An 18,832-nucleotide genomic window follows, 5' to 3' on the forward strand; every position below is an offset into this window, starting at 1 on the left:
CCAACCCGAACGGGAGGGCTCTGAACTGGAAGTGTTGGCCCAGGAACTGCAAAACGCAGAAGCGTTGATGAGGAGGCCAGATGGGAATAGGCAAGTACGCTTCCTTGATGTCCAAGGATGCCAGGAACTCCCCTGCCTTCACTGTCGCTATAACAGAGCGGAGAGTCTCCTGCGAAAGTGCCAAGGCCCGATTGACCCCTTGAGGGTCGAGGATGGGCCGTACAGAACCATCCTTTCTTTGTACCACAAAGTAAATGGAGTAACGTCCCTTGCCAAGCTGATTTTCTGGCACCGGAACGACCGCACCCCAGGCGGATCAGATTGTCCAAGGTCTGCTTGCACTGCCACAGCTTTGACCGGAGACTTGCAGGGATAGAGTACAAACCCATCTCTTAAGGTCGGCAGAACTCTAGCTTGTAGCCGTCTCTGATGACTTCCAGCACCCAAGCGTCTGAAGTTACCCTGGTCCATTCGCCCAGAAACGAGGACAGGCGTCCTCCATCTGCACTGGGCCATGGACCAGGACCCCGTCATTGGGTACGAGACCCTGGGGGAGGACCGGCGGTCTCTGCGAAAGGAATGCTGCTTGGGGGAGAAGTTCCTCTTGAGGAAGAGGGGGCAGAGGAGGCCCGACTGCCCGGCGGTACCGACGGGCTTTCCTGAAACCGTCCTCTGGAGTTACCGGGGCGAGCACTGGCCCGAGCCCTGACCTCTGGTAACCTCTTGCCCTTAGACGTGCCGAGATCGGTCACAATTTTGTCCAGCTCGACCCCAAAGAGCAGCTTGCCTTTAAAAGGCAACTTAGCCAGGCGGGACTTAGAGGCGTGGTCAGCAGACCAATGCTTCAGCCAAAGCCACCACCGCGCAGAGACTGTCTGAGCCATACCTTTAGCCGAGGCTCTCAAGACATTATACAGTAAGTCTGCCAAATAAGCCAAGCCCGATTCCAGGGCCGGCCAATCAGCCTCAAGGAAGGATCCGAGGGGGAAGCCCCTGCACACATCGTCAGGCACGCCCTGGCCACGTAGGAGCTGCAAACTGAGGCCTGCAAACTTAAGGCAGCCGCCTCGAAGGACAACCTTACGGCCGCCTCCAATCTTCTGTCTTGGGCGTCCTTTAGGGCCGTGCCACCTTCCACTGGCAACGCCGTTTTCTTAGTCACCGCAGTGATTAAAGAATCCACGGTAGGCCAAAGAAAGGCCTCCCGTTCACTTTCAGGCAAAGGATAGAGGCGGGACATAGCCCTAGCCACTTTGAGGCTCGCTTCCGGGACATCCCATTGAGCCGAAATTAAAGTGCGCATGGCATCATGCACGTGGAAGGTTCTAGACGGGCGCTTCGTCCCCAGCATAATGGCGGAGCCAACAGGGGCTGAGGGAGAGACGTCCTCTGAGAGGAATCTTCAAAATGCTCATGGCCTGCACTAACAGGTTGGGCAAATCCTCTGAGCGAAAGATCCGCGCTGCAGAGGGGTCATCCGCTCCATCCGAGCGGGAATCCGTCTCCTCCAAGGAATCCCCAAAGGACCGTTGGGAGAACTCAAATACGCTGCCCTCATCTACATCAGAGGAGACAGAGTCCTCTAGGCCTGGAATCCACCCGAGGGCGTTTACATCCGGGGGCCTCAACCCCTTTATCGGCCAAGGGAGCAGGGGCAGCAGTTTGCATAAGGAAGGCCTGATGCAGCAGCAAAATAAACTCGGGGGAGAAACCCCCCAGACTGTGCACTTCAGCAGCCTGGTGCCACAGCCCTAGACGCACCCTCAACCGGCGCTCTGCAAGAGCGGGGGGAGAAACATGCTGCGCATCCAAGATGGCGTCCAGGCGCGACACTCCGCGAAGGAGCCGCGCGGGAAGAACGGCGCTTAACTTTAGCCGCTTTTTTGCCGTCGCCCAAATCAAGGGCGGCTATGGCATTAACGTCTCCCAGCTCAAGGGCGGCCCAAGAAGAAGCCGTCCGAGCAGAGTGGCCGGCCAAGATGGCGGAGGCGAGCAGCGGGGATTGGGCGTTTATGGCGGGAAAAACCGGCCACACCGGAGGGAAGAACCGGACACTGACCGGCCTCCAAACTGACACCCAACAAGGGCGAATCAGACTTTAAGACCCCGCATCCCCACTAGAAGTGCACACGCGTCCGGGGAGCGATTCTTCGCGGCCCTCGCCCTCCGACGCCATAGGCCACGTGGAGATCGATCGGGGAACCCCCTGCCCGCTATAAAAAGGTAAAAATTACCTGCTTCTCGCTCCGAGCTGTAACGAACTGGTGTCCCAGTGAGTAGCTGCAATAACGTTGAAATAAATGCCCTTAAGGACGTCCAAAATTTTTTTTTTTTTTAAACGGAGCCAGCGGAGGGGGGAGAAAAGGAGGGACCTGGCACCATCAGGTTTGCACTTGCTCAAGAAGAGCCCTCAACCCCAGGTACTCAACAAAACCTAAAAATTAGGCTTGGAGACCTAGCCAGAGCTGCTGCTGTGTGTGACCACCACCTGCTGAGATAGAGAACATACTGAGGAGTTTCCGCAGCACATGACCACATATAGGGAGGCAAAAGGATTGCTCTCTATCTCCACCTGCTGGTAGATGGACACCAACCCACCAGTCTATGGATTGATCAGCATGATGATATGGAAGATTAAGAGACGAGACACTGTAAAGGGGGGAGAAAAAAAAAGGAGATATGCTGGATGAAAGGAGGGCTAGAGGAGAAGATAGAGTTAGTGAAAGAATGGGAAAAATAAGAGAAAGTGGATAGGGAGAGCCAGGTGAGGGAAAAAAAACGGAAGTAAACAGTAATTGATGACTTGATAGTAAGAATTACTGAATCTGTATAGTGAAGCAAAAAAAAAAAAAAAAAAAAAAAAAAAGAGAGAAGAAAGCTGAACCCCCCCCCCCCCCCCCAGCAATACTGGAGATAGGTGTAGTGCACGAAGTGAAGATATGAGGAGAAGGGAAAGGAAACCATGGCAAGAGTTAAGACACAGGAAAGCAGAAAACAGACAGGGACCAACACAACTAGAAAAATTCAGCTGCACAAAAACATGTGTGGAAAAATAATATTTTATTTGTTAATTTAACATAATGTAGTAGCCATGTTATTCTAAATGTTAAAACATTTTTAAAAATGGAAAAAGTGAAGTTACTCAACTGTAGTAGGTATTCACCGATGATAGAAGGATGAACATTCTTACTGATAGATAACAACATCCAATGGAGTCCTGGTGCAGCACTGTTTCTAGAAGTGTTTGGGAGCATCCCCACCCACCACTGAGAAGGACCAGCTAAGTCTAATAGAATAGCTAATAGAAATTCATTCCAAGGGAGGTGGGCAGGGTGGTAAGAATACTCATCTGCTATCCTTGTAGAACACCGTGCTTACAGGTGAGTAACACTGCTCTCTCGGAGGGCAAGCAACATGATCATATTCTTACTGATGAGAGAATCCCTAGCTACAAGGCTGACTTAAAAGAAGAAGGGGGACACAACAGGCAAGAAACTTGGATCAACTGATTTATTTTTAAGTTTAGTGCCAGCACATATCTCACGAATTGCACAATCACATATAAAAAAATGTGTAAATTTAAAATATATGAAAAATATATGAAAAAGTGTACAATGCCAAAATTCAGAACGTGAATCCTACAGAGACCTACTGATGTATGACAAAATCCAGCACATCAGTCTCTGCAGGATTCACTTTTTAACACACCTGTGATAACGGTTATGTTCAAATGAATTATTCTGTGGTTAGTAATGTTGGGAAGACTCATTATGTGAAGGTTTTGATCAAACTGCACCAGAGCATTTGTGTTTCATGTACTTCTAGGAATAAAGATCTCTGGTTTGTTATGACGTAGTACTCAAATGTTGGATTCAACGCGCTGAGCAACAATGGTGTAAGAAGCAGACCCCTAAAGCTCACTCTTATGTAGGACTGAACTTCCGGGACCAACCATTTGAAACAGGCTAAGTCTGACTTTGTGGTCAAAAAATGTAGCATCAGCTGTCACAGCAGCACCATCTCTTTATCTACCACCAAAACCTTCCAGCACCAGATTCCCCAGCGGGTTGTTTTATTAATAAAATCAGATGCTTGCAAAATTCTTTAGTTACATCCTCAGAGATCATTCCTGCGAAGCTGGAGAGTGATCCTTCATCTACTTGCTCTACCTCAGATTCTGGCGACAGTGCCATTACCGCTCGCTGGTCATCCTTTACATTAACAACTTGTTCAGCCCTATCAAAAACACTGTCCTCTATGAGGCCCACAACTTGTACACTGGATGCTGTTCCCATATCCTGGTTGAAATCCTCTGCATAGGCCAGTTAACAGATTCATGGAAGGCGGCCATTATCAAACCTCTTTGGATGCTAACATTCCTTCTAATTATTGGCCTACTTCAAATCTTTCTTTCATTTCTAAACTACTAGAAAAAGTTGCATTTGAACAGCTTTCTGCACATGTTTAAGGTTAATCTATACTTCATCCCGGAAAGGCTGATTTTTGTCCCCTTCCATAGCAAGGAGACAGTAATCGCAGCCCTTCTTAGTGAATACCACCAAATTTTAGACAAAGTCAACATTCGTTTGACTGTCTTACTCGATCTTTTGGCTGCATTTGATTTGGTCAGTTATCCGGTTCTTCTGGCTCAGTTATCTCAGGTTGACCTCTCAGATACTGTGATTCATTGGTTTACTTCCTTCTTGCATGACCCGTTCCTATCACTGACATTTCTCTCCAGTCTCTAGATCTCACCCTTTGATGTGCAGTGTTCCACAAGGCTCAATCCTCTCTCCTTTACTCTTCAATATTTTTCTTAGTCTACTGGCTCCACTTATTAAATCATATAATATTAAATCTGTCTTCTATGCAGATGATATTCTTTTGGTTCTTGATCCAATTCAACTCTGTCTGAAACCGCTCTCCCAATGGCTGACCAATCATTGGCTGGCCTTGAATCCAAATAAAATGGTGCCGGCTGGGTAACAGGTTCACTGCTGTAACCATTCTTAGTCCCAGTCTTGTTCAATCTTCCTATCAATCCAGCATCCTTCTTTCATTATTTAGGTATTATTTTGGATTTTAATCTCAACTTTCAGGCACAAATTTCCTCATTAGTTAGATTAGGTTTATCTACTTTGTGCAAACTTCGATCTCTTCAGTGTGTATTAGATTTTTCTACTTTTTATACCCCGATTCAGGCATTTTTAATATCATCTTGAATCCTGTAATGCTGCTTATGCTGATACTCCCTTTATCAAGAAAAATACCTACAGACTCCTAAAACACAAAGACTATGGTGCCGTGCTAAAAAATTTGATAACTACTTATGTGTCAAATTATATTGGTTGCCTATCCACTATTGCGTGCTTTATAAAATACTTTGCCTGACTCAAAGAGCATACTATATTGGCCATCTCTCATACCTTTTTACACTAACTATATCATATGAGCCTTACAGTCCTTAGTTACCCATCATTTGGTCCTGCCAGGTCCAAAGCTTGCATAGTACGAAAACACAATACACTCAGCTTTCTATTATCTGGCCCCCCAAAATTATGAAATGACCTGCCATTGTATATTCGTGTAGAGCAAATTACTCCCAATGTTTAAAAGGCCCTTACAACTCCCTCAATTTGGCCTTTGGTGGTGATTAGTTGGTCAGATGGACCAGTCATGTCATGTCTGCCTGCATGTGCATGGTGTTATCTGTTTCTTGTATGAGAGATGTTTTCTTTTTTTTCTATTTGTAAACCACCTCAATATGCTTCTCAGAATAGGCCATATAACAAAGTTCATAATAAACAAACATATGATATGAATGCGATATAAAATAAACATACTTGTTCTTGATATGTCTTTCCTATTCTCAGGTCACAGACTGTAGAAGCCTAACACTAACCTTATTTCCCAACTGCTTGAGCTGCCGTCAAAGTCCACTACAGCCCCTACAAATCTCTTTCCATGATCAGGACACAGATCACTGAGGTCTGCCCTAGTTTACCATATTTGGGACACAGACTGAAAAACTCTGCCCAGCACTGGCCTTACTTCTGAACTACTGGAGTTGCTATCTAAACACTAGTAAGTTTTTTTTTTTTTTAATTACTACTACTACTACTTAACATTTATAAAGCGCTACCAGGGTTACGCAGCGCTGTACAATTTAATACAGAGGACAGTCCCTGCTCGAAGAAGCTTAAATCTAAAGGACAAGAAAGTGCAGTCAATCAAATTGGGGCAGTCTAGATTTCCTGAATAGATGAATAATGGTTAGGTGCCGAAAGCGACATTGAAGAGGTGGGCTTTGAGCAAGGATTTGAAGATGGGCAGGGAGGGGGCTTGGCGTATGGGCTCATGGAGTTTATTCCACGCATAGGGTGAGGCGAGGCAGAAAGGGCGGAGCCTGGAGTTGACGGTGGTGGAGAAGGGTACTGAGAGAAGGGATTTGTCCTGTGACCGGAGGTTACGGGTTGGAGTGTAAGGGGAGATGAGGGTAGAGAGGTAATGAGGGGCTGCAGATTGAGTGCATTTGTAGGTTAATAAGAGAAGCTTGAATTGTATGCGGTACCTGATCGGAAGCCAGTGAAGTGACTTGAGGAGAGGAGTGATATGAGCATATCGGTCTAGACGGAAGATAAGACGTGCAGCAGAGTTCTGAACGGATTGAAGGGGGGATAGATGGTTAAGTGGGAGGCCAGTGAGGAGTAGGTTGCAGTAGTCAAGGCGAGAGGTAATGAGAGAGTGGATGAGAGTACAGGTGGTGTGCTCAGAGAGGAATGGGCGAATTTTGCTGATGTTATAGAGAAAGAAGCGACAGGTCTTGGCGGTTTGCTGGATATGCGCAGAGAAGGAGAGGGAGGAGTCGATCCTCTTTCCATATAAGAAAGTCCATCCTCTTTCCATATAAGAATGCTGTGTGTTTATCCCACACATTTTTGAATTCGTGTTATCATTTTGTCTCCACCACCTCCCTCAGGAAGGCATTCTGGGCATCCACCACCCTTCTCTGGGAAAAGTACTTCCTGGTGTTATTCCTAGGCCTACCACCCTGTAGTCTCAATTCTTGTCCTCTAATTAGAACTCTGTGTATATTTCAAAATTGGTCAAAACCTCATTATTTTTATTTGAGGAAAATTAGGCCTTTGAAAACATTTTTATATTTGAAGGCAACTAAAATATTGCTTTGTTCATTAATGCTCAGTCGAAATGATTATTGTAATTCTCTCCAGATAAAAAGGCTCTAGTTGATTCAAAGTATGGCTTGAAAGTTGCATTATGATAAATCTCATGATCATGTAATCCCTTTGTTACAGAACAATGGTTATGCGTTTATGTTAGAATTTGATTTAAAACTTTGATTATGGCACACCAAGCCTGTTACACTAGGTCCCCTTGTTATTTGTATATACTCTTGAATCCATATTGTCTCTCTCGCTGTTTTGCACTTATCACAAGCAAATTATTTAGTAGCTCCAGAATGTGGCTTGATATTTCCTATCACACAGCTTTCAACCATTTGCTTCCATCACTTTGGAACTATTTTTCTTTTAACCTTTTGGATTGACGCAAATGACAGCGATATTGTTATATTTGGTAGCCTGCTTTTTCCTTGTGTGTTCTGGATTAATATTATTATGCAACACATTTTCCCCTCCTTCTGTGTCTTACCACTAATTAATAGGTTGTTTTATTTAGTTTAAGTTGTTTTATTGTATTTCAGATATATGTATTCTATTGTACACCACTTTGATATTGATACATACATACATCCACAAAGCAGCACCACTATGTTCGAGAGGGAATACTCACACCTTTATAATTTTAACAGTCTGGTGCACTCAGAACTAAATACTATGGGACCCTGATGCGTGCTTACTGTGCACTGAAAAGGCACTACCGCAGGAGGCACACAGGCATCCCGCAGTAGTTCTTAGATGACTGTGCGCCAATCCCATGCTAAAAAATATCAAATTTATTTTAGCAAGGGGGCGTTATGGAGGCAGAGTAGGCAGCCCTGCACTAATCAGGTAGCACAAGCAAACTGCTGCACACTATTCAATTAGAGTGGAAGCCCTCAGTGCCTACAAAATAGCTGGTGGTAAGGGCTCACATACTAATTGGGAAATTAGCAAGTGGCCATTAATGGAATAAACTGCGGCCATTTTACAGCTGTGCTAAAAGTGGTCACAGCACACGGGAAACAACAGTGCCAGCCACTTTTTAGCGTGGCTTAGCCAAAGGGCCCCTATAGTTTTAGGTGAAAATCTTGAGATTAAGGAGTCAAGGTAAAATTATGTATCATACCTGATAATTTTCTTTCCATTAATCATAGCTGATCAATCCATAGACTGGTGGGTTGTGTCCATCTACCAGCAGGTGGAGATAGAGAGCAAACTTTTGCCTCCCTATATGTGGTCATGTGCTGCCGGAAACTCCTCAGTAGTCGATATCAAAGCTCCATCCGCAGGACTTCAGCACTTAGAGAATTACACCCACAAAGGGACAACTCTGCCCAGCTCACCACCCCGCCGAAACGGGGGAAGGGGAATTAACCCAGCTCATCCCCACACAAGTGGGGGAGGGATCCGTCCATCTCATCCCCGCGGATCGGGGGAGGGGACACCAACCCGCCGATGCGGGGGGGGATCTAGCTTATCCTGCAAACCGCAACCGCGGGAGGGAGCTGACTGACCCTAACACCGCCGAAGCGGGAGGGGTACAAAGCTGCCCTACGCCGCACGAAGTGGGAGGGAGTGCCGGCAGAATTTAAGTCTCAATCCATCCCCGTAAAAGCGTAGGGGAGAGGAATGCAGCAGCTCACTGTAACACAAACTCGTACTCACTCTTGAAGAATCCAAGTGAAAAAACTTGAACACGAAGTCCTCCTAAGTAACTGAAGACTAAACTTGAACCTAAAATTCAACCAGATATAAACAGTACCGATATCTGGGAGGGGGCTATGGATTGATCAGCTTGATTAATGGAAAGAAAATTATCAGGTATGATACATAATTTTACCTTCCATATCATCATGCTGATCAGTCCATAGACTGGGTGGGATTACCTAAGCAATACTCACCCAGGGCGGGACATTGAAATCCCTGACCTCAACACTGAAGCTCCAGAACCGGGCCTCCGCCCGAGCAGCCACAGTCAAGCGGTAATGCTTGGAGAATGTATGGGCCGATGCCCAAGTTGCCGCCTTGCATATCTCTGCCAAGGAGACGGACCCGGCCTCTGCCATCGAGGCCGCCTGAGCTCTAGTGGAGTGAGCCTTCAGCTGGATAGGCGGCACCTTCCCCGCGGCCACATAAGCCGCTGCAATGGCTTCCTTGACCCATCTTGCCACTGTAGGCTTAGCAGCCTGCAGACCCTTACGAGGACCTGCAAACAGGACAAACAGATGATCCGATTTCCAGAAATCATTGGTCACTTCCAAGTATCTGATGATGACTCGTCTCACATCCAGATATTTGAGAGCAGAGAATTCTTCTGGGTAGTCCTCCCTACGAAAGGAAGGGAGACAGAGCTGCTGATTCACATGGAAGCGAGAAACAATCTTGGGCAGGAAGGAAGGCACTGTGCGAATAGTCACTCCTGCCTCAGTGAACTGCAGAAAAGGCTCTCGACATGAGAGTGCCTGGAGCTCGGAAACTCTTCTGGCTGAAGTGATAGCCACCATAAAGACTGCTTTCAACGTCAGGTCTTTCAGAGATGCCCTCGACAAGGGTTCAAAAGGCGGCTTCTGCAAGGCTCTTAGTACCAGGTTGAGATTCCACGCAGGCACCACCGAGTGCAGAGGAGGGCGCAGATGATTAACTCCCTTGAGAAAGCGCACCACATCTGGCTGCGAAGCCAGGGAAGCACCCTTCAGGCGGCCCCTGAAGCAAGCCAGAGCCGCTACCTGGACTTTAAGGGAACTGAGCGACAGGCCTTTCTCCAGACCTTCTTGCAGGAACGCCAACACTGAAGAAATTGGAGCAGTGAAGGGAGAAAGTGCGCCCGCTTCACACCACGCTGCAAAGGTACGCCAAACCCTGGCGTAAGCCGTAGAAGTAGAGCGCTTCCTCGCTCTCAGCATAGTGGCGATGACCTTGTCTGAGAAGCCCTTCTTTCTCAGACGCTGCCGCTCAATAGCCAGGCCGTAAGACCAAAGGGGGAGGGATCCTCCATCACCACGGTACCCTGAAACAGGCCCTGCTCCACTGGCAGCCGCAGAGGATCGTCGACTGAGAGCCTGATCAAGTCCGCATACCAGGGACGTCTGGGCCAATCCGGACCCACCAGGATTATCCGGCCTGGATGCTTTGCCACCCGGTCTAGCACCCTGCCCAACATGGGCCAGGGCGGGAACACATAGAGAAGCTCTTGTGTCGGCCACTGTTGGAGAAGAGCATCTACTCCCAGGGATCGAGGGTCCCGTCCTCTGCTGAAAAAGCGCGGCACTTGGCAATTGGCCGATGACGCCATCCAATCTAGGCTCGGCTGGCCCCAGCGCTTCGTGATGTCCAAGAACGCCTGAGCAGATAGCTGCCACTCTCCGGGCTCCAAGGTATGGTGACTGAGAAAGTCCGCCTTGACATTCATGACTCCGGCAATGTGGGCCGCTGACAGCTGTTCCAGGTTCGCTTCCGCCCACTGGCATAGATTCATGGCCTCCTTGGCTAGAGGGGCGCTCTTGGTACCTCCCTGGCGGTTGACATAGGCCACAGCCGTGGCATTGTCCGACAGGACCCGTACTGGCTTCAACGCCAGTACCGGGATGAACTCCAAAAGCGCCAACCGAATGGCTCTGAGTTCCAGGAGGTTGATAGACCACTCTGCCTCTGCAGGAGACCAGAGCCCCTGCGCTGTCCTTCCCAAGCAGTGGGCTCCCCAGCCCGACAAAGAGGCGTCCGTCGTGACGACAATCCACTCCGGGGTCACCAGAGGCATTCCTGCAGACAACTTGTCTGTCTGCGTCCACCAGCTCAGCGCCTTGCGCACTGCTGGGTCCAAGGGAAGGCGCACAGCATAATCCTCCGACACCGGAGTCCAGCGCTGCAGCAGAGAGTGTTGTAGTGGTCTCATATGAGCCCTGGCCCAGGGCACTACTTCCATCGTGGCCGTCATAGAGCCCAACAGCTGCACATAGTCCCAAGCCCGAAGAGGAGAGGCTAGTAGGAACTGGTCCACCTGAGCCTGAAGCTTGACAATCCGATTGTCTGGCAGGAACACTCTGCCCACTTGGGTGTCGAATCGAACTCCCAGATACTCCAGGGACTGAGTCGGGCGCAGCTGGCTTTTCTCCCAGTTGATGATCCACCCCAGGGAGCTCAAAAGAGCAACCACCCGGTTCACAGCTTTGCCGCACTCTGCATAAGAGGGGGCTCGGATCAACCAGTCGTCCAGATAAGGATGGACTTGTACTCCTTCCTTCCTCAGGAAGGCCGCGATGACCACCATTACTTTGGAGAAGGTCCGCGGAGCAGTAGCCAACCCGAACGGGAGGGCTCTGAACTGGAAGTGTCGGCCCAGGACTGCAAAAACGCAGAAAGCGTTGATGAGGAGGCCAGATGGGAATATGCAAGTACGCTTCCTTGATGTCCAAGGATGCCAGGTACTCCCCTGCCTTCACTGCCGCTATAACAGAGCGGAGAGTCTCCATGCGAAAGTGCCGAACTTTCAAGGCCCGATTGACCCCTTTGAGGTCGAGGATAGGCCGTACAGAACCTCCTTTCTTTGGTACCACAAAGTAAATGGAGTAACGCCCCTTGCCAAGCTGATTTTCTGGCACCGGAACAACCGCACCCAGGCGGATCAGATTGTCCAAAGTCTGCTGCACTGCCACAGCTTTGACCGGAGACTTGCAGGGAGAGAGTACAAACCCGTCTCTTAAGGATCGGCAGAACTCTAGCTTGTAGCCGTCTCTGATGACTTCCAGCACCCAAGCGTCTGAAGTTATTGTGGTCCACTCGCCCAGAAACGAGGACAGCCATCCTCCAATCTGCACTGGGGCGTGGACCAAGGCCCCGTCATTGGGTACGAGACCCTGGGGGAGGACCGGAGGGAGCACCTCCGGGACGGCGGTCTCTGCGAAAGGAATGCTGCTTGGGGGAGAAGTTCCTCTTGAAGGAAGAGGGGGCAGAGGAGCCCGACCTGCCCGGGCGGTACCGACGGGCTTCCTGAAACCGTCCTCTGGAGGCACCGGGGCGAGTACTAGCCCGAGCCCTGACCTCGGTAACTTCTTTGCCCTTAGACGTGCCGAGATCGGTCACGATTTTGTCCAGCTCGACCCCAAAGATCAGCTTGCCTTTAAAAGGCAATCTAGCCAGCGGGGTTTAGAGGCGTGGTCAGCAGACCAGTGCTTCAGCCAAAGCCACCGCCGGCGCAGGAGATTGTCTGAGCCATGCCTTAGGCTGAGGCCCTCAAGACATCATACAGCAAGTCTGCCAAATGGCTAAGCCCGATTCCAGGGCCGGCCATCAGCCCTCAAGGAATGATCCGAGGGGGAAGCCCGCAGCACCATAGTCAGGCACGCCCTGGCCACATAGGAGCCGCAAACTGAGGCCTGCAAACTTAAAGCAGCCGCCTCAAAGGACGACCTTAAGGCCGCCTCCAATCTTCTGTCTTGGGCGTCCTTTAGGGCCGTGCCACCTTCCACCGGCAACGCCGTTTTCTTAGTCACCGCAGTGATTAAAGAATCCACGGTAGGCCACAGATAGGCCACACGTTCACTTTCAGGCAAAGGATAGAGGCGGGACATAGCCCTAGCCACTTTAAGGCTCGCTTCCGGGACATCCCATTGAGCCGAAATTAAGGTGTGCATGGCATCATGCACGTGGAAGGTTCTAGGCGGGTGCTTCGTCCCCAGCATAATGGCAGAGCCAACAGGGGCTGAGGGAGAGACGTCCTCCGGAGAGGAAATCTTCAAAATGCCCATGGCCTGCACTAACAGGTTGGGCAAATCCTCTGAGCTAAAGAGCCGCGCTGCAGAGGGGTCATCCGCTCCATCCGAGCGGGGATCCTCTCCTCCAAGGAATCCGCAAAGGACCGTTGGGAGAACTCAGATACGCTGCCCTCATCTACATCGGAGGAGACAAAGTCCTCCAAGGCCTGGGAATCAGACCCGAGGGCGTTTACCTCCCGGGGGCCTCAACCTCTTTACCAGACAGGAACAGGGGCAGCGTTTTGCATAAGGAAGGGCCGATGCAGCAGCAAAAACAAACTCGGGGGAGAAACCCCCAGACTGTGCACTTCCGCAGCTCTGGGCTACAGCCCTAGACGCACCCTCAACCGGCGCTCGCAAGAGCGGGGGAGAGACATGCTGCGCATCCAAGATGGCGTCCGGCGCGCACACTCCGCGAAGGAGCCGCGCGGGAAGGAGACGGCGCTTAACTTTAGCCGCTTTTGTGCCGTCGCCCAAGTAAGGGCGTTCATGGCATTAATGTCTCCTACCTCAGAGGGCGGCCCAAGAAGAAGCCGTCCGAGCCTGCGTGTGCCGGCCAAGATGGCGGAGTGCGAGCAGCGGGGGGATGGGCGTTATGGCGGGGAAAAAACCTGCCCCACCCACCGGAGGAAGGACCGGGACGACTCATCGCGGTCACGAAACTGTCACCCAACAAGGGCGAATCAGACTTAAGACCCCCGCATCCCCTCTTAGAAGCGCCCAAGCGATCCGGGGAGCGACTCTTTGCGCCCTCGCCCTCCGACGCCATAGGCCACGTGGAGATCATCGGGAACCCCTGCCCGCTATAAAAGGTAAAAATTACCTGCTTTCCGCTCCGAGCTGTAACGACCTGGTGTCCCAGTGAGTAGCTGCAATAAACGTTTAAATAAACGTCGAAATAAACGCCTTTAAGGACTTCAAAATTTTTTTTTTTTTTTCCAACGGAGCCAGCGGGAGGGGGGAGAAAAGGAGGGACCTGTCGCCACCAGGTTTGCAACTTGCTCAAGAAGAGCCCTCAACCCCAGGCACTCAACAAAAACCTAAAAATTAGGCTTGGAGGGCCTAGCCGAGCTGCTGCTGGTGTGTGACCACCACCTGCTGAGATAGAGAACATACTGGGGGAGTTTCCGGCAGCAAATGACCACATATAGGGAGGCAAAAGTTGCTCTCTATCTCCACCTGCTGTATATGGACACAACCCACCAGTCTATGGATTGATCAGCATGATGATATGGAATTGTTTTTTAAGTTCTTTGGTAGGAAAGTTAAACAATTATATACATGTAAATTTTAAGTATACAATACTTGTTTAGACAAAAAAAAAAACAAAAACCTCTGACAACCAGAAGTATAAATTTTCCTTTTCTTTGTTTTAAAAAAACACAAGAGCATTATTGGTAAAAAACCACAACTCCACCCAAAAAAATATAAACTATACATAAAGAAATGTTGATTCATTCCTCAAAATTAGTAGAGGCCCTCTATTCAGATAATATAGAGAAATCTGCTTGCAAGTATGCAAGGCAACTGTAGTTAAAGCAATATAATATGCCTTTTAATAAGATGACTTTAGTACTCGTGATTTCAAACCATGTACTATGCAAATAACCTAAATTAAGTCCTGTACATGCTATTTTTCAAACATTATTTATACTTAGTAAGTTATACTAAGAGCATCCATCACCATCTGAATAGCATTTAGGGGATCCACTATTTCTTTCAATGTTGTTCCTCCTTCAAAATCCAGTCAGGTTTAATTCTGTGGGAAGGTAAAAACACACAAATTAAAAAAAAAAAAAAGGCAGGTCAAACAAAAACAAAACTGTTGTACTTAATGCCTACCTTGAAGCTACTTTTGTCCGTATAGGAGCTGCCTGCCTCAGGACACCACCAATTACAAAGTCATTCATAATTTGAGCAGAACATATTGTTTTTGTATTCATGTTATGTTTTCGAGCTGTAAGTTGGTATATATTACGAATACGATCAACAGCTTTTGGTATACTGCGGATTTCCTAAAATTAGAAAAGAAAAATGTAGAAGTCCAAAGTTTTTTGACAATATTTTTCTGAAAGACTTCTTCATAAGTAAATTTCATATTACAAATCAAGATGGTTGTCAAAAATGCAGCTGCAAAGTTAATTGTATGTCAAGGTTTGTCCATATGACTCCGATTCTTAAACAACTACATTAGTCACCAATAATTCAACAGATTCAGTTTAAGGTCTTTGGTACTTATACACCAGACTCTTTATTCTAGTGCACCATTTTATTTCAAACAGGTTTTGAATGTATATTATCGAGGAAGGTCATTAAGATCTGAGACTTGCTATGCGCCTGCTCTGTAGATGTTGCGTGAAAATACGTTATGCTAAGACTAGATCTGCCTTGTCTGTGGCAGGGGTGTTCTTATGGAATGCCTTGCAGGGTCAGCTGTGTTTGTGTACCAGCATTTTACAATTTGAAAAAGCTTTTAAAAAACACAGCGTATTTAGCTGAGTAGGCTTGACATTATACTATTTGCTGGACAGCTAAGTTTTATGATTCAGGACGAAGAACAGTTTAGTTTGTATAGTGTATTTTTCTTTATTGTTTGTGCTATTATGTGTGCTTTTATGGAAACCACCTAGATTTTAAGAGATACATAGTTTTAAATAAATAAGATATTCCTTGAGACGCTCGGTGCCGGTGGAAGACAAGGGGTCGTCTGCTCTCGTCGATCATGGAGCTGATTCCAAGATGGCGCTGTGAATAGACGCACCTATGTTTGCTCCGGGAGGCTGCTGTGTTTGTGAGTTTCTCTCGGTGCCTCTGTAGCCTTGTTAACCATGGGGAAGCGGAGGGGGAAGGTAAAGGAATTTCCCTCGGTTCCTGTGACCTCCTCGACGATGAAACAAACAACCCTGCAATTTCCCAGGCAGCAACCGGATCCTCAGGGAACTTCGACCCCCACTGCAGCTCTTGGCCCTTCGGAGTCGATTGAGAGTGGAAACGGGGCTTCCTTGAGCCTGTGGAGCGAATTGCACCTCCCCAGCCTGGAAGAGAGTTGCTGGCTGTTCAAACAGAGACAGACGCCGAAGTGGCTCAGCTGGTCCTGTCTGAGGGTGTGACTGCAGCAACGGAGATAGATTCTCAACTTCGGGAAACATTACTACAACAGGCTTCAAAGGTATTGCCTCAAGCTATTGTTTCCAAGTTAGCTCGGGCTGATAGTCTACCTCAATCTCCTCCTGTGGCTAGTGGAGTGATTAGACCAGCAATTGTGACGCTGGAGTCACTATGGGGATATGGTTTACAATATCCAAACCTCTATGCAAACTACTTTAAAGCAGAATTCTCTGATATTGAAGTTCTTTCTGAGGCTGCCCTGCTTCAAGCACAAGTGACTGCACAGCAAACCCAGAAATTGGAACGTGTGGATATCAAAATCAAGAAATGGATCTATAGAAACAGCTTTGGTTAAAGACAATAATTCCTAAATAAACGACTTGAATACCTTGAAAATCAGACTAAAAGGCTTAACCTTAGGTTTCTTAATTTTCCCAAATCGCCATTAATTGCTCCTTTGGAGATGGTTTAAAAATATTTGTGGACATCCTGGGAATGGATAAGGACTCACCTCCCGCGCACTACACGGCTTATTACATCGGGAGTACTGGAGTGGTGGTGGGAAATCCCCCCGTAATAGGGGAGGGAATGAATCTTACCTCATTCCTAGAAAGCTCATTAGAAATAGTTTACTCAGAGGTTAACTCTGCTTGCCACTTTCGCGTTGGAGCCTTGATAGGAGAATGCCCGTACTACGGCTTTCGTTGAGACACTTAGAAATCTGTTTTTGGGCTCAAAGGTCCGTATCTTTCCAGATCTCTCACGGCCTACACAGATGAGACGAAGGGCTTTTTGGAACTCGCCCCAGGGTGGTGGCATTGGGAGCAAATTTTGTTTTGCGATTTCTTTGTTTTTTGTAATGTGGTGCTTGAGGTTAAACATTTTCAGTTTGTAGATCCAAAACAGTTGAAAGAGTTATTGATGCAAGAGTTGATGTGAATATAGTAAACCTTCCCTAATTAGCAGGCTAGGGTATGAACCAGAGGAAGCATCTATTGATTATTAATTTTTGTATCTTTTTTCTTTAATTTCCTTAATCTTGGAATCAAATTTCTTTAACTTGTGGACAAATGGGCTGTAAAGATATATACTTATTTTTGTTTCCTAATGTTAAATAATGCCGATTGCATATTCACTTTATGTGGTGATATATTGGAAAATTTAAATAATAAAAAAAGATATTCCTTTGAGTTTGGCCAATTTTCTGAAGGTTGCCCGATTCTTACAATACATCTCCTCTTTTAAATTCAAAGTATATAAAACTCTGTTTACAACTGTCCAAGCCACCAGAGATGAAAACTCACCTATATATCATACCTATAATTACTAACAAATGGAAAAATGTCTGTACCTGATAATTTTCTTTCCTTTAGTCCTGCCAAACCAGTCCAGAACCAGTGGAATGTGTCTGTCAACCAGCGGATGCAAAGAAAGTAGTTATTTGTGACTCACCCCTCAAGTATCATGCAGCAATAGAATGTTTAGTATTTTGAATAGCCAAGCAGTGGTGCTTATGAACAAAAGTACTGGTCAATATGAAATAGGCAATAATGTCACATGTAATATGCACAGTAACAATATAGGCATATACTCTGACATATAGATATTTCACAGAGTCAGGAGGTGTGTAAAACCATGCACACTGAAGAATGTTGAAAAACAAGAGGAATAAAATCTACAAGAAAAAAGAAATAGGAAATGCACCCCCAAAGGGTAAATAAAAATCAATCAGGGTGGGTTTCTGGACTGGTCTGGTGGACTAAAGGAAAGAAAATGATCAGGTAAGGCAATTTTTCTTTCCTTTTTGTCCATACCAGCCAATCTAGAACTAATGGGATGTAGCACAGCGGTACCCAAAAAGGGTGGGGACCAGATCATCGAAATAAAGAAAGCAAAAAAAAAATGTGAAAGCTGAATTCCTTGAAAATTTCCATAGTATACTAAGCCAATCGAGAAAGACACAGGAACCAAAGGAACATGAAGATGAGAAAAAGGAAACACTAAATTACTGGAGGGCATGAAGTGGAATGCTGAAGATTATAATAAATTAGAATTGTGTCAAGATACAGAGATTTTGTTGTAGTTCATCCTAACAGATATCCGTAAGATACAGCCAAAGGACAATGAAAACAGAAATAAGGATATGGTGACTTCAAATGAGATTCTTTTCAACTCAAGAGAAAATGCCAAAATTTGAGTAATAATGGAGGTTCCTTCCCATAATTAGGGAGAAAAGTTGCCAGTTATAAACACCATCCTTAAAGAAGGAAAGGAAAGGTAGGCAATACAACTAGACTGTGCACAAAAGCTGATAGCTGGCTTACAGCCAAGACTGCCCTATTCAGACAGAGGCTGAAATGTTATAATTAAGACCATGGATAGGGAAGAAACATCCATAAGCCTGGAAACTGCCAAGAACAGTAACCACAGTACCATTGTTGGAGTACAGCATCTGAAAAGAAATAATAATGAGACAGCACACTGCAGCAGATAAGGCAACTAGCAGACCCCTAAGATGCAATAATAGCCCTTCTTTTGAAAGCCAGGGAATACCAAGTAGGAAAGAAAAAGGAATGACTGATAAAGTTCACAAGAACCCAAGGTACCAATACCCCAGAGACCGCAAACACAGGTGTGTTTGTTTATTCCACATTTGATATACTGCTTTTCAGGGTGCGGATCAGAGCAGCTTACAAATCTAAAAATATAAAATGAATAAGGGAAAAAAAACCTACAATATGTGACAGGACAGTAGGAAAAAAAAAAAAAAAAGGAAAAAATATGGGGGGGGGG

At 46.9% G+C, this 18,832-nt stretch overlaps 1 protein-coding gene across 1 annotated transcript in view; it reads right to left on the bottom strand.

The window, feature by feature from the left end:
* Positions 1 to 14,346: 14,346 nt before the first annotated feature.
* ASPM (abnormal spindle microtubule assembly) overlaps positions 14,347 to 18,832 on the bottom strand; it is a 220,455-nt gene continuing 215,969 nt past the window's right edge. Inside the window, 3 exon segments of the mRNA XM_030206746.1 lie at positions 14,347 to 14,654; positions 14,657 to 14,690; positions 14,774 to 14,946. Of these exon segments, the coding sequence (XP_030062606.1) occupies positions 14,586 to 14,654; positions 14,657 to 14,690; positions 14,774 to 14,946 (276 nt within the window). The 3' untranslated portion in view covers positions 14,347 to 14,585.

This window comes from Microcaecilia unicolor, chromosome 6 (assembly GCF_901765095.1).
Source record: "Microcaecilia unicolor chromosome 6, aMicUni1.1, whole genome shotgun sequence".
Lineage (NCBI taxonomy): Eukaryota > Metazoa > Chordata > Amphibia > Gymnophiona > Siphonopidae > Microcaecilia > Microcaecilia unicolor.